The following is a 12,926-nucleotide window of genomic DNA, read 5'->3' as shown; positions in this document are numbered from 1 at the left end:
GGGAAAATCCAAAATTGTTAATGTGGTCCATCAGCCTCCAAGGGTTTGATTTTACCATTGAACACAAGTCAGGGTGTAATCATAAAAATGGTCTCTCCAAAAAGTATGACTGACTGGATTAGGAGATTCATGCAGGGGTGGATTGTCCTGTCCCTTAGTCTGGGGGGAGGGTGGAGCGAGTGTTAGGAAGAATTCTCACTTCTGTGCTAGTTCCCTTCAACCCTAGAGACAACAGACTCTTTTGCTGGACCTTAGGACTTTAATTTTAACTCTGGGGTGAGTGAGATATTTTAATAACCCTCATGTGTTTCTATCTGATTTGGATTATTTGTTTCCTTTGGAGTCCGACAAACTCCAAAAGGCATCTACTTGTTGTACTTCAGTGCAGTGTCACAGAGAAATCCTTTAGATTTCTCATAAGGTTTAAATACCTTTTCTTGTGTGAACTACTATTCCCAAGAATATTAAAGTGAAATGGACTTTACTTACCGTTTCTCTTAGTTGGTCCAGCACACACCATTTTATGTGGAGTGCTGGGGGGTTACTTAGTAGCCCCTTTATCCTACCTACTCATGTAAAAAATGGTATGTTACCCTCACTGCTTTAAATGGCCGGTGGTATGTTACCCTCACTGCTTTAAATGGCCGGTGGCAGTGGTTTAATTTTCCTAAAATTGTGCTTTTCTACCGCAGGCTGAATCCTCAGCTGGAGTACAGCACCCGTGGGTGACATGTCAAAATCGCCTCGGTCTTCTTTTTTCACCATTTTCTGTTTGTGAGGTCTTTCTTGGGTTTTACTCTGCACGCCAAGCAAGGTTTGAGCCCTTTGTTCATTTTGCCTTTGGCGGGCTTCAGTCCTGAAATCCGCCTCTGGCTCCAGTGCGCCTGGAAGGGCAGGAAGTGAGGGAGGTTCCCGAAACTCCCCTGTCCTTTGTCTCTAGGAATGCCTGAATGCATCCAGTCCCAATTGGCTGGCTGGCTGGCTGTCCTTTCAGGACAGCCACCCTGCTGTTTGAGCGACAGCCTAGGCTGTGCATGAATGGGAGAAACCTGCTTAAAAACGGCAAGGGTTTTGGGACTAGAGGCAGAGTCGACAACTGGGAAAAACACCCGACGAAGAAACCATGAATGAAGCTTGCTGCATCCTCCTGAACTCCACTGGAGCATCTTCCCCAACTGGCTGTACTTTGCTGATGCAGATACCGAGTGCCAGAGGTTGAGAAATCCATAGTAGAGTGCAACATCTGCAATGCAGCCAGAAGCTCCAGGAGTCTCCCAAGGACCCTCCAGAAGCAGGATGACCAGCGCACGAGTCACTTCACCAGAGTGCAGGACACAAGGAGTGAAGGAAGCCCAACCGGTATCAAAGATCTGCGGTGGTGCTATTTACCATGCGCTGAAAACACAAAGTGCATGTGCTCCGAAAAGAGCCCGTAGCCACTGCCGACCTCCAAATTGCTGTCGCAGGAGTCCTCCAGATGTCCTCCCTCTTGTCCCTACGACTGAGGCTCAGGAACTCAGGATCTGCATCGCTGCAAAATGACAGAATTCAGCTGGACCACTCTTCTTTAAACAAGAGGTACTGTTCAGACTTGGGGTAATTACCTCAATGGCTTTCGTTTTTCTCTTTTCAGTGGAGACTTCAGTAGCTACTTTTGTTAGAGTTAATTTCAACAAGTGTAACAGCTTGTGACCGACCCTACAGTGATTTTTGATAAAAATCTAACTTTGTGAAAGACTTTTATTAACTACACAGTGCCTCAGCTCTACAGACTGTGCTCCAATTGACTTTGGCTGTCCTAGCTCCCTGCAGACTCTTCTAGTCCATTGACTTTGATATTTTCTGTCCCTCAGAGGTATTAACTTGTTTTCAGACTGTTATTGCTGGGAAAGGTTTTGTCTAGACTTCATAGGAAGATTTAAGGATACTCACATGCCCTGAGAACCTGTTTAACCTTCCCTTTCTGCAACCTCAGAATCTGCTAAGTGTACTAGTGATATATTAATACCATTACTGTCCTTGTGAATGAAGTCACCTCCGGGTGTAGGAAGTGTGTAAAAAGCATTGCTCAAGAATATCTACTGTACTTATGCTGATTCCGGAAAAGTATATTTGATGGTTACATATCTTGCCCTTTTCAAAGAACGCTGACTTAAAAACTGATGTTAAATAAATAACTATTTATAACTGAAACCTTGAGTACAAGTGTTACTTGGCTGCTTGTATTTGCGAATTTCATTGCTACAGCTTTGCAGCTCACATTTACCCCTCTTAATATACGCCTAGCGCTCATTCACTCTACCAACATGTGAAGTACAGGCATATACCAAAAGGTGGTTTACCTAATAACAAGGGTTGTGTAGTATCTCATTGTGACTACACCAATTCTTGCATAACAGTCACTAGCTCTCCACTGGTTCTGTACAGCCCAACGAACAAGGCTACCATTCCTACCATCAGTAGATAGATTAGAGAGGCCATATACAGGGCCCATTCATTGTCAGAAGGCCCAGTGTCATGTTTTATACATAGGGAGCTCCTCCAGATGTACGGTGGTATCCTGGGCCGAAGCATGGGGAATGCTCATTCAGGAAATACATAGAGTGGCTACTTGAGCGGACAAGAACACTTGTTAAGCATTATCGCCTCAACTTACACAACCGTGTCTAAATGTTTTGTTTCTTTAGGGGTATTGAGTTTTGGAACACACAAATACGAGAGAACTGATTCATTATAAATTGGGGTTGGTGCGTGCTAGAATCATTCTTGGTAGTCCCTGCCTTTCTTCGCTCGTGCAGCATTCCTCAGACATATAAGGACTGGGACGAAGATGAGGACAGTGGAGGTAATGCTCTGATCATGTACCAGTAATCTTTATAACCCCTAGTACTACTCTTCCACTTCATAGTACTTACATGCCACCTCGCCAAGCCTGAGGGCCTGATTCTGAGGTACATACAAAAATAGGAAAATGTTCATCTATGAAGGATGAACACTTTCCTTAAAAGCACTATATTCTGCTAAAAGGGTAATGTATTCTGGCATCAAAGCCACGACTTGTATGTGCCTGATTCACTGCTTGACAACAACCTTAGCAACCATGAGTAATGCAGGGCAGGTACTGCGAGGGGATTCTTCTTTCAAAAGCACTGCTTTAACACGTCAAAGAGAGGAGTTAAAATACAGCACCTGTGAGGTGCCATTAAATGGTGTATCACACTTTTCGCGTTATGAGCATTTCCTAGACCGCAAAACCACTTGTCTAGTTTAATGAGAGCCTAAGAAAACTTTCGGAAAATAGAAAAGTGGCTGTCTTGCAATGCCAGTGGCACACGTTTCTATCTAAATGATAGATTTAAGCAGCTTTTGCTCCTGGGAAGCACCACATTTCCCCTCCAATATTTCCACCCACCTCAGAATGGTGGAGCTGGAAACTGGAGGGGAGAATGTCTGCTTTCAACACTACATTTTGCACAAGCTCAGAATCATGCCCTGAATGGAATACAATGGTCAGCATTGACAATATAATCTGGGCCATTGGGGGCATTGAACTCCACAAAGGAGGGAGACAACGAAAATATACAAGTTTTAGGAGTTCCAGTTGGAGGAGGTGGGGTACTGTGGTGTTGTCCCTTTTAAGAGTGAGTCATGACTCTGTAATGACTGCCTCCCATTAAAAGCCTCAGCCGGGAAGTGCACGCAGTACAGCAGCAGATTCCATGAATGGCAAACTGTGTCTGGCTCATTTATTGTGGGCAGGTAGCCGCCGTATGATCACGGTATTACAGCCATGGGCAGCACCAGGCTTGGGAGGGCTAGAGCCCTCCCACTTTGAGGGAGCAGTAGTCACTCTTCTGTGAGGCCCTGCCCAGGCTCAGATGGAAAGAAGCTGTCACATTTCTAGCCTCGAAGAGCGATTTATTTACTTGCGTTTAAACGTAACTTTTAAACTTTAAAAGTAAGTAAATACACCACTCTCTGAGGTGAGAAATAGTTGTTAACGTGACTGCGCCATTAGCAAACGTGTAGGGGACAAAATCCTCTCCAAGGGATATAAATAGACCCCCTATGTGGAAGCTAAAGGCTTAGCTGATGGGCTCAACGTTTAGTTGGCCATACCCCCAATGATTAGCGTTCCTTTGTTTAACTAAATAGCCTGCAACATGGAGAGGCATACACAGGATAGGGCCTGAACAGGTCCACAGGGAAACAGGAAAGAAAAAAAATAAAAATAAAAAATAAAAATGGGGTTTTGTTTGTATGCATGTGAGGATTATATGTATGAATGTATGCATGTGAGGGCGAGTATGTATGTTTGAATGCGAGGGGGTGTCTGTAAGTACATGCATGTGAAGGAATGCAGTGTGAATGGTGTACATGGGTATGAGTGCGCCTGTGAATGAGAATGCAGTGTGAATGTTCTTGGGTGCTCGTGTGAATAACAGAAGCTGTATGGGTGCCGGAATATGTGTGTGAGCGCGCGCACATTGGAAAATGATATTTTTTTTCCAGGAGCATGGCATGTTTTACTGGCATTTTTGGGCAAAGCAAAGCCAACTCTAGTGTTATGTGAAAGGGGGTTGGGGTAGGGTGGGGGGAGTCCTACTGTGGCATGAAATTACCTTGAATTAAAGGGTAAAGCCAGCATGGTGAGTGTTCTTACACGGGGAGGACATGTTTCGTTACTGTGGCACGGCATTGTTTTACTGGCATTAAGGTCAAAGTCAACATGATAAGTGTTCTTACATGGGTAGGGGTCATTTATGCAGCCTGCAAGGCAATGTTTTTTTTTTAAGGTGGCACGACATTTTTTAATGCCGTTAGGGGACAAATACAACATGAGTGTTCTAATATGGGGGATTTGTGTAATGATAATGATTTGTTCTTTTTAATGCGCCTTCGCCAACACACTGTACAGAGAACCTATTTATATAAAAGTTCATCCTACCGAAGTTGGTACTCATTTATGACTTCAGAAGGATGAAAGGCCGAGATGAAACTACGACTTGCGGATCACACTCAGATTTCGGCAGCGAATGCTCAACCCACTGAGTTATTGTACCAGGTAGCCAGTAAAGGCATGTTTTCTTACTGTGGCATGGCTTTACTTTTTTTACTGGCAGTAAGGCAAAGCCAACCGGTGCATGTTCTTACGCGATGATATGGCACAGCAGAGACAGGATAAACACATTTTGTTATAGTATCATTACTGGCATCCTAGGCAAAGCAAACGTGCATTTTCTTTTGTGGGAATACTGGCATATATACATGCACCAGAAGGGACATATTTGGGCACCATCAGTATGAATATGTTTTTTACACTTGCAGAGTACTGGCATACGTGGGCTACACCATCATGAAAATGTGTTTGAAAATGGCCCTGTACATTGTTGATGATTCGGCATCTAATAAACTTGTTTCATGTCTTACCCTACAAAACCGATTGTAAACCGTGTGGCTTTTACATAATGTGTAACAGAAAGTGCACTGTAAAATGCACACATTTTAACATCTTCTCAGGGGAGAAACCCTCCGAACCCACCTTGGTTCGCTCCCCCTCACTACACTATGTGCTCCTACAGATTCAGCCGGGTGCAGAACAAGCCCGGTTCCATCTTCAGGCTCCCTTTAGGGTGAGCCTCACTTCATTAGCTCCAAGCCCCACTTGATACACAATTCTAGCTAAGCCTCTGGCGAGTTCGGGTGAAAGATGCATCTAATGGGCCAAAGGAAGGGTATTATCTATTCAGCCTCTTGTGCTCCGGGTGGAGAAAATCAACCGCCCTACACAGCCCCCCAAACATGTTGTGGTTGGATCCGCCCCTGACAGCAGCACCCCAGCTGATCCGTATGATCACGGATCTGCAGGCTGAGTCTTTGTGCCCTCGGGCAGTACAGTCGTGTGACCACGGCAACATTGATCCGTTCGAGTGCCCCCGGGAACGGTTCCTGCCGAGTAATCACGGCAACACAAATGTACGCTGCGTGCCCACGTTCCAGATCAGGCCGGCCCGTGACGCCGAGGTAGCCCCCTAACAGGTACCTCAGTCAGGTGAAAGTTGTTAGAAGGAAAAATAGATCTAGTAATGAAGATGAACCATCCAACCTACAATAGCTCAACATTTAAGAAAATAGCACTCAGAACGCGTCGGATCGTGCAATCAGTGGAGCTCAAGTACCACCGACTCACTGCATTGCACCGGAGGTCAGGGTTCAATAAGGAGCTGAACCGACTAAAGGTCAGGTTGCACCAGTCCAATGCATACAATGGAAAGTTCGTGCATTCAAACTTTATCCATCCGCTCAGCTCCATTCGGCCAACTTCAGGTTTCATTTTCCAGAGCTCTGGCTGCGGGCGAATAACAAATAAAAATATACCTCTTTCTGCTGCAAATTCGCTGTCTAATGCTTACACCCGCTGGCATGTGCATGCATTCTTAAGTGTGCGCGTGCCAACAGTTGGAAAGCATTGGGCTGTTTACGCCTCATAAAACCTCACCTGTGCAATGCCTGCGCCCATCAACCCACCACCGATCACCGTTACGTGTTTGATGGCGATTTTCTTCGCCTGTGCCGAGCTGGCAGAGGACATGGCACGGACGAGTTGCCGAGTAGCGAAAGCCATGATACTTGTTAGCGTCCTCCAAAAGCAACAATGCACGAGTTCAACCCACGGGGCCAAATGACAGAGACCAAGGGGGAGGAGACACTGTCAGCTACTTCTGACGCAGTAACAGCACAGATTGGTGCTGATGAACATAAAAGAGGGACCAACGAAGAAGCATATCGACCTTTATGGACATTTTTATTTTTCTTTTTATTTCAGATACAAGAAACGGCCATCGCACAACTTAGCTGGATCTAGGACCTAGATCCCCAGGGCCCACTTCCATTAAAATGAGTAAGTAGGCATACTCGTCTCCTTACATAGCTTTCTAGTCTCTTCTTGTGCCCTTGACAGATAGTACAATTTATTCAGTCTCTCTTCTGTGTCCATAACAATGTCAATATTTTTTTTTTCAAAGACTGCCATTGAGTTGTATTGTGTCTTTCTTCTATGTCAATAACAGCCGCGGACAGTTAATGGTCTCTCGTCTGACCACAGAGTTCTAATAAATATCTGTGTGCTTATGACACTTTTTAAAAAACTTTAACACTGCATGTTCGAGCTATAGTATGATCATTCGGAAGTGGTTGCCGGATAAGTTGTTTCGTATTCATAATAAAACGTGGCTCCTTTGCAGTTTTGCTACTATTTCATCGTCGTCAGATACAGTGCACTGTGTTATTTGAAGAAGGTCCATTTTTATACACACCCTCGTTCAGGTTTGCAGGTGGATGGACGCCATCTTGGTTAAGTGTTTTTCTTTTAGTGAAGCTGCAGCCTAATTTCACGGAGGAGCAGGGGAGAAGGAACTAACAAAATAACTCCTTGCAGCCAGACGAGGTTCCTGCAACATGCCCACTGGCTGTGCAGCTCTTGCGTGCTCAAGTGTTTGGAAAAAGGACTGTGATTATAGCTTCCACAGGTGAGTGATGCTAGATCTGGCCTGCCCCACTGCATCTTGGGAGTATACTTCGACTGAGAGACCCAAATATTTGTTGCTCAGCACTATGTGGTGCCGGTTGTCAGAACTGTATGTCGCAGCCACTCTCTGGTAATTGATGTTTTGCAAGCAAGTGCCTTCGGATTTTCATCACATTCGTTGCAGAAAGTCTATTAAAGAGGGATTATGCTTTCTTTTTAACACTTTACAAGCAGCTTTCACAAAACCAATAATAAACAGTAACAAAGCTGGAAAACTGTAAGTCCCACTTATACAGTCTTTGGTAGTCCAAGATATTATTGGTCCGTAAAAAGACGTGAATAAGCTAGCTAATCCACATCCATATAAACCCATCAACACTGCTGATTCCTTGAAACCTCCTCTTTCTTTTGCTGATCCAACTTTGCGCCCAACGGTAACGTGAACTTCAATATAACTCTTCCAACTATGAGCTTCCATTTGGTTTGTTATCCACGTTGGTACCTACAACAATAAACCTATCTCAGTACACTGAATTACACACAGGCAGGCAATCGTGTCAATACATCACGTTTATTTATTTACATGTTTAAAGCGCTCAGCATGAGCCTGAAGGTATTGTGGCGCTGTTACAGACAACGATCTTAATAGTAAAAATACAAACGTGTCACAAGAAGAAAGCATAATGGTTACAGGCAGAAATCAAGAGGGAGGGGAGGAGAATGGCTTTGTTAGTTGAAGAGTGTGGTTTTTCATATCAATAACAGTATGTTCAAGTCACCATAAACATGCTAGAAGCATCACAAATACAATTACGATTGCAAGGTTGGCTAATCCTTCACCTTTGTGTCTTTAATAGAATTATGACTTTCTGGAGTGTTGAAAATATGAATTCTGTGTCAAAACCAGAGGCTGATTATGCTTGTTTAAAGCTTACTTGCCACCAATGTTGCCATATTCTCCCTAGGCTTGAACTAAAAGGTCCTAAAGGTTCTCGACCAATCTGCTGATCTCATGATGTTTTCCAACCTGGCTCCTATATTATAAGCCTTTGTGGCCATTGCCCCTCTCACTGAGTGTGCGCCATAACAGTGAACATCGATACCTGCCTGTACCATCACCCATTTCAACCATCTTGCTAAAGTTGCTGGTGTCACAGCCCTGTACGGCCTACATAAAGCTATGAACAACTGTGATATCCCCATTGGTCTCACATCCTTTGCAATATCCTCGTGTGCTGCTAAGCATCTAACTGGGCATAGTTTGGGTTGATCTGGAAATGCCTTGTTGGAAACGGATTTGAATCGTGTTTTTGTCCTTTTCGAGATTAAGAAAGTCACTCCAGTCAGCGATATTGACTTTTTAGTCCCTTCTAGCGCCATGACATCTGTTTTTCCTTTACACAAAAGAAGACACAAGAGATATAGTAAACCTAGCTGACAACGCTTTCCTAGATAATTATGAATTATCAGGCCATGCTAAAAAAGTTTCAATACTGCATCCACGTCTCACAACTGTGAGTACTTTTTCCTGGGCGGTCTAGACATTCTTACCCCCTTCAACGGTCTGCATATCAGAGGGTGTACCCTTATTGGTACCCCTTAAATCGGTAGGGTGATCCACCGATATCACAGGGCGGGCTGTATTAATGGTCCTAAACAGTCTCCCCAGTGCTGCTCATTGAGCTAAAAGAATTGGCTTTGTGCACCACATCTGTTCCATCAAGATATACGTACCTCTCCATAAACCAATTACGCCATTTTGCCCATGCAGATTTATATGCTCTATGAGTCCCTGGTGCTCAAGCCTCCTTGATGATGAGTTCAGCTTCGTCGATAGGCCTGCCCTAACCCAAGATCCTTTGAAATTGGCCAAGCGATAAGGTTGAGTTTGCCTGTCTACACTAGTGGGTGGCTGCCTCCTCTGGGGTCTCGTACAATGAACTTGTACTTGGGAAGAGGAACCGGGTTGTATTCTGATAACTCCTCTAGACTGGTGAACCAAGATTGGCCCTTCTAATCTGGAGTGATCAGAATCCGAGATGCCTTTGCCCCCTCACCTGAGGGAACATCCTCGCGGTCATCGAAAAGGGGGGGTGCGTAACTCACACCTAGCCCCCATGACTGGAGGAAGGCATCGGCTGCTTCTGCCCCTGGGTATGGTTTCCAACTGAAGAAAGAGGTAGTTGGTTGTTCAGCCTCGATGCATACAGGTCGATCTGACACAATCCCCATAGAGTCATCCGTTCCTGAAACACTTCCTTGTCCAGCTTCCAATCGCTGGCGTCCCTGAGAAATCTGGAGTTCAAGTCGGCTATGTCGTTCTTGCGTCCCGGCAGGTATTCCGCTCTCACTGAAGGTCGTCTCTGTAGACAGAGGTGCCAGAACTCCTTTGCCATCTCTGCCAACATTCTGGACCTCGTGCCTCTCAATCTGTTTATATACCTGACTGCGGACATATATAGTTCTGCTGTTCCATGCCTCCATGTGATGGAGCCACCATTCTAGCCCCTCTCTCACCTCTTGAGAGATTAGGACGATTCGCCCCTCCTGAGGTAATGTATCTTTAACCCTTGCAAGGCTCTGTAGTGTAGAGGCCCCGGGAATATGGCTTGAATTGATGAAGACAAGCATCCCGCTAGCCTGGCAATTTCCCGTAACGACATCTGTCTTCTCGACAGCGTGTGTCTGATCTGCTTCTTGATGTCGTTCACTTTGGCCATTGGTAAACTGAGTGAACCTTGGAGCGAGTCTACTAAAAATCCCAGGAATTCCATGGACTGTTTTGGGTGAACCCTGGATTTCTCCCAGTTTTTCTCCCAGTTTATCAGAAACCCCAGTCGTTGGAGTAATTCTAGTGTCATATTCACCTTAACCTCAAGCAATTCCTTGTTCTGGCACATTATGCAAATGTTGTCCAGGTATATTATAAGTCGGATGCCCGGCTCTCTCAGGTGTGTCACTACAGCTTTCATCAGCTTGGTGAAACACCATGGTGCCGACACCAAGCCGAAGGGGAGGCAACACAATTCCCATGTCGCTTCTGTAAGGAACTCATGGTGGCAACAGTAAAGACGGACACAAGTGATTTTGATTCAAGGGTGTTTATTTAAACAGTATGCAGGTTGGAAAAACACCTAATCTAACCTAAATCTAAGATGGGAGCAAGCTTTGACCATCAACTGTAAAATAAGGCATGCTTGTGGTGTCTATTCAAAATAAAAGGTCCTGTACTAAAAAAAAAAACAACTGTTGCCAGTCCTTACAGCGTGTGGGATAAGGTGCACAATAAAGAAAAGAGTGATCACAAATAATAAGTCAGGATGTGCTAGCCAGGGGTATTCCTTCCCCATGTTTTCAGCACAGGACAAGGTGGCACTTCTGAGTAGAGCACACGCTTGAGCTTTCCCAGCACGAGCTGACCGTTCCGCTTTCAATTATCAGGCTCTTCAGTCAAAAAGTCTCTTTCGCTCAGGACATGTTGTATCGCAGGACCTGTTGTATCACACAACAACTTAAAGTTCCTTTCATACAGTAATTAGGGTGATAGTGTTCACCCCTGGGTACCCCTCGTCCGAGTGTAGATTCCTCTTGACTCTCAGGCTCCCTCAGTTGGGTTCACTATGGCTTTCTCTCACACGAGTCTTGTACAACAACTTTAAGTTATTTTCATATGGTAGTTAATGTGATAGTGGTTCACCCCTGGGTCCCGCTTTTCCGTGCGCAGACCCCTCTCGATTCTCAGTTTACCTCAGCCGGGTTCACGGTGACTCTCTTTTTCACACGTTTTCTCCTTTTATATTCATCAGTCTTTGGGTGGTGATTTTTCACCCCAGGATACCCCTTGGCTGGGCTCAGACCCTTCACGACTGTTCGCCTCCCTCGGTCGTGTTCATTACGGCGTCTCACAACCACACTTGGTCCTGTGTATTCACAGGTCTTAATGTCTTTTTAAACAACACTGTGTGGATAATTAATAGCCTCCCTCAGGGTTCACTACAGCCATTCACACAGAGTTCCTCCTTTCTTCTCTCTACGTTGCTGGTCAAAGACTTTCAACTGTACAGAAGATTTTACAAGACCCCTATGACCACTTTGACCCTTTGGTTAAGGTCATCCTATCAGTAGTTAACACAAATGTGGGTTTCACCAGAGTCTCTCAAGTGAGCTCCCACGGTGTGCTGGACCCCTCTGCAGCTGGTCTTCCCTTACCATTAAATGTTCTTTGAACTTCCCTTCTTTTGCCACTTTGCAATTTTCATTCAACACAGTTCGGTTTCTTATCGGCTCTCCCCTCGAATCACTGACTGATGAACTGTTTGGCTTCTTTGGCATCCGGAGTCAAGGACGGTACCACGGTAGTAGGCGTCGCTCTCTCTCTCTCCTGCTTATTTGCGTAGGCAGGCTCTGTGTACTGTGACATCTGCCGCAACACACGTTAGCTATTATTCACGGTCTTACTGTTCCTTGCAGGGAGTTTCAGCGGGTCTGGATCGAAAGGGCAAGGTTGCTTCTCTTCTTGTCACCCCTTTGGTACTCACCACCTTTCTCCTCCTCTTGAATTGCCATGCTGGATTAGCTGTCTCGTTGTACTGTCTGCCTTGATCATAGTGTGCTCTCATGGTCCACCTTTTATCCTTGTGGGGAAAGGAAAGTTTTTGCACTGAAGTTGCTAGGTTGTTCTTAGGGCAACTGAAGCATAATGTCCCTTCAACGTTTTTTCACTGAAGTTGATAGGTTTTTAGTAGGGCACTGTAACCAGAACGTTGCTTTAGCATAGTGTTTTCTGTAAAGATGATAGCTGTTTGGTACTGCAACTGAACCATAACGTCCCGTTAACAACGGTTTGTGACTGATTCCTTGGCTGCCCTCATGATGAACTTGTGGAAAGGCAAAATTCTCCGGTGTATGTATTCATTTGTGCTGCCCCTTCCTTTTCCTAATAGTGTTGGTGTAGCTTAGCAATTACAGATGTACATGGTAAGTGTCGTGTTTGAGTGGTTTCTCTTTTTGTGTTAACATTGCATGGTGAATCTGTGCCGCACAGTACTGGCCGAGATGACTGCAGGTGGGTAATATGGATGTTTCATGGGGAGACCGCACCTGGCCGGCGTATGTGCAATCACTGCAAGTATCCGTAGGACTCCATTAGTGGCCGTGTGGCCGCATCTTCTAATGCAATTTTAGATAGTTGTGGGAGCGCACGTGTATCCGTTTTACAGCTATACCCATGCGCAGGGCATCCTCTGTGTGCTGGTAACACCGCCCCTGTCGCCAGCCCTACCTATTAATACCGTAGGCTACTGCATTTGAAGTACTACGTGGGTGGCTCTGCAAACCTACCAATGTATGGCTGCAGCACGCCTGGCTGTATGAGCCCCATTGGTAAACAAGGAACAGC

General features: G+C 45.2%; 2 protein-coding genes across 2 annotated transcripts in view; one reads left to right on the top strand and one right to left on the bottom strand.

Moving 5' to 3' along the window:
• The window catches only part of HADH (hydroxyacyl-CoA dehydrogenase), a 525,417-nt gene extending 518,681 nt beyond the window's left edge, over positions 1 to 6,736 (bottom strand). The window contains exon 1 of the mRNA XM_069630865.1: positions 6,500 to 6,736. Coding sequence (XP_069486966.1) covers positions 6,500 to 6,625 — 126 coding nt within the window. The 5' untranslated portion in view covers positions 6,626 to 6,736. The remainder of the gene's footprint in view (positions 1 to 6,499) is intronic.
• Positions 6,737 to 7,307: 571 nt separating this feature from the next.
• LOC138516052 (THAP domain-containing protein 2-like) overlaps positions 7,308 to 12,926 on the top strand; it is a 152,718-nt gene continuing 147,099 nt past the window's right edge. The window contains exon 1 of the mRNA XM_069630864.1: positions 7,308 to 7,529. Coding sequence (XP_069486965.1) covers positions 7,459 to 7,529 — 71 coding nt within the window. The 5' untranslated portion in view covers positions 7,308 to 7,458. The remainder of the gene's footprint in view (positions 7,530 to 12,926) is intronic.

Source organism: Ambystoma mexicanum, chromosome 6q (assembly GCF_040938575.1).
Source record: "Ambystoma mexicanum isolate Mex_15411 chromosome 6q, UKY_AmexF1_1, whole genome shotgun sequence".
NCBI lineage: Eukaryota > Metazoa > Chordata > Amphibia > Caudata > Ambystomatidae > Ambystoma > Ambystoma mexicanum.
The sequence above is the reverse complement of the archived record's forward strand: the minus strand, read 5'-3'. Positions and strand labels throughout refer to the sequence as shown.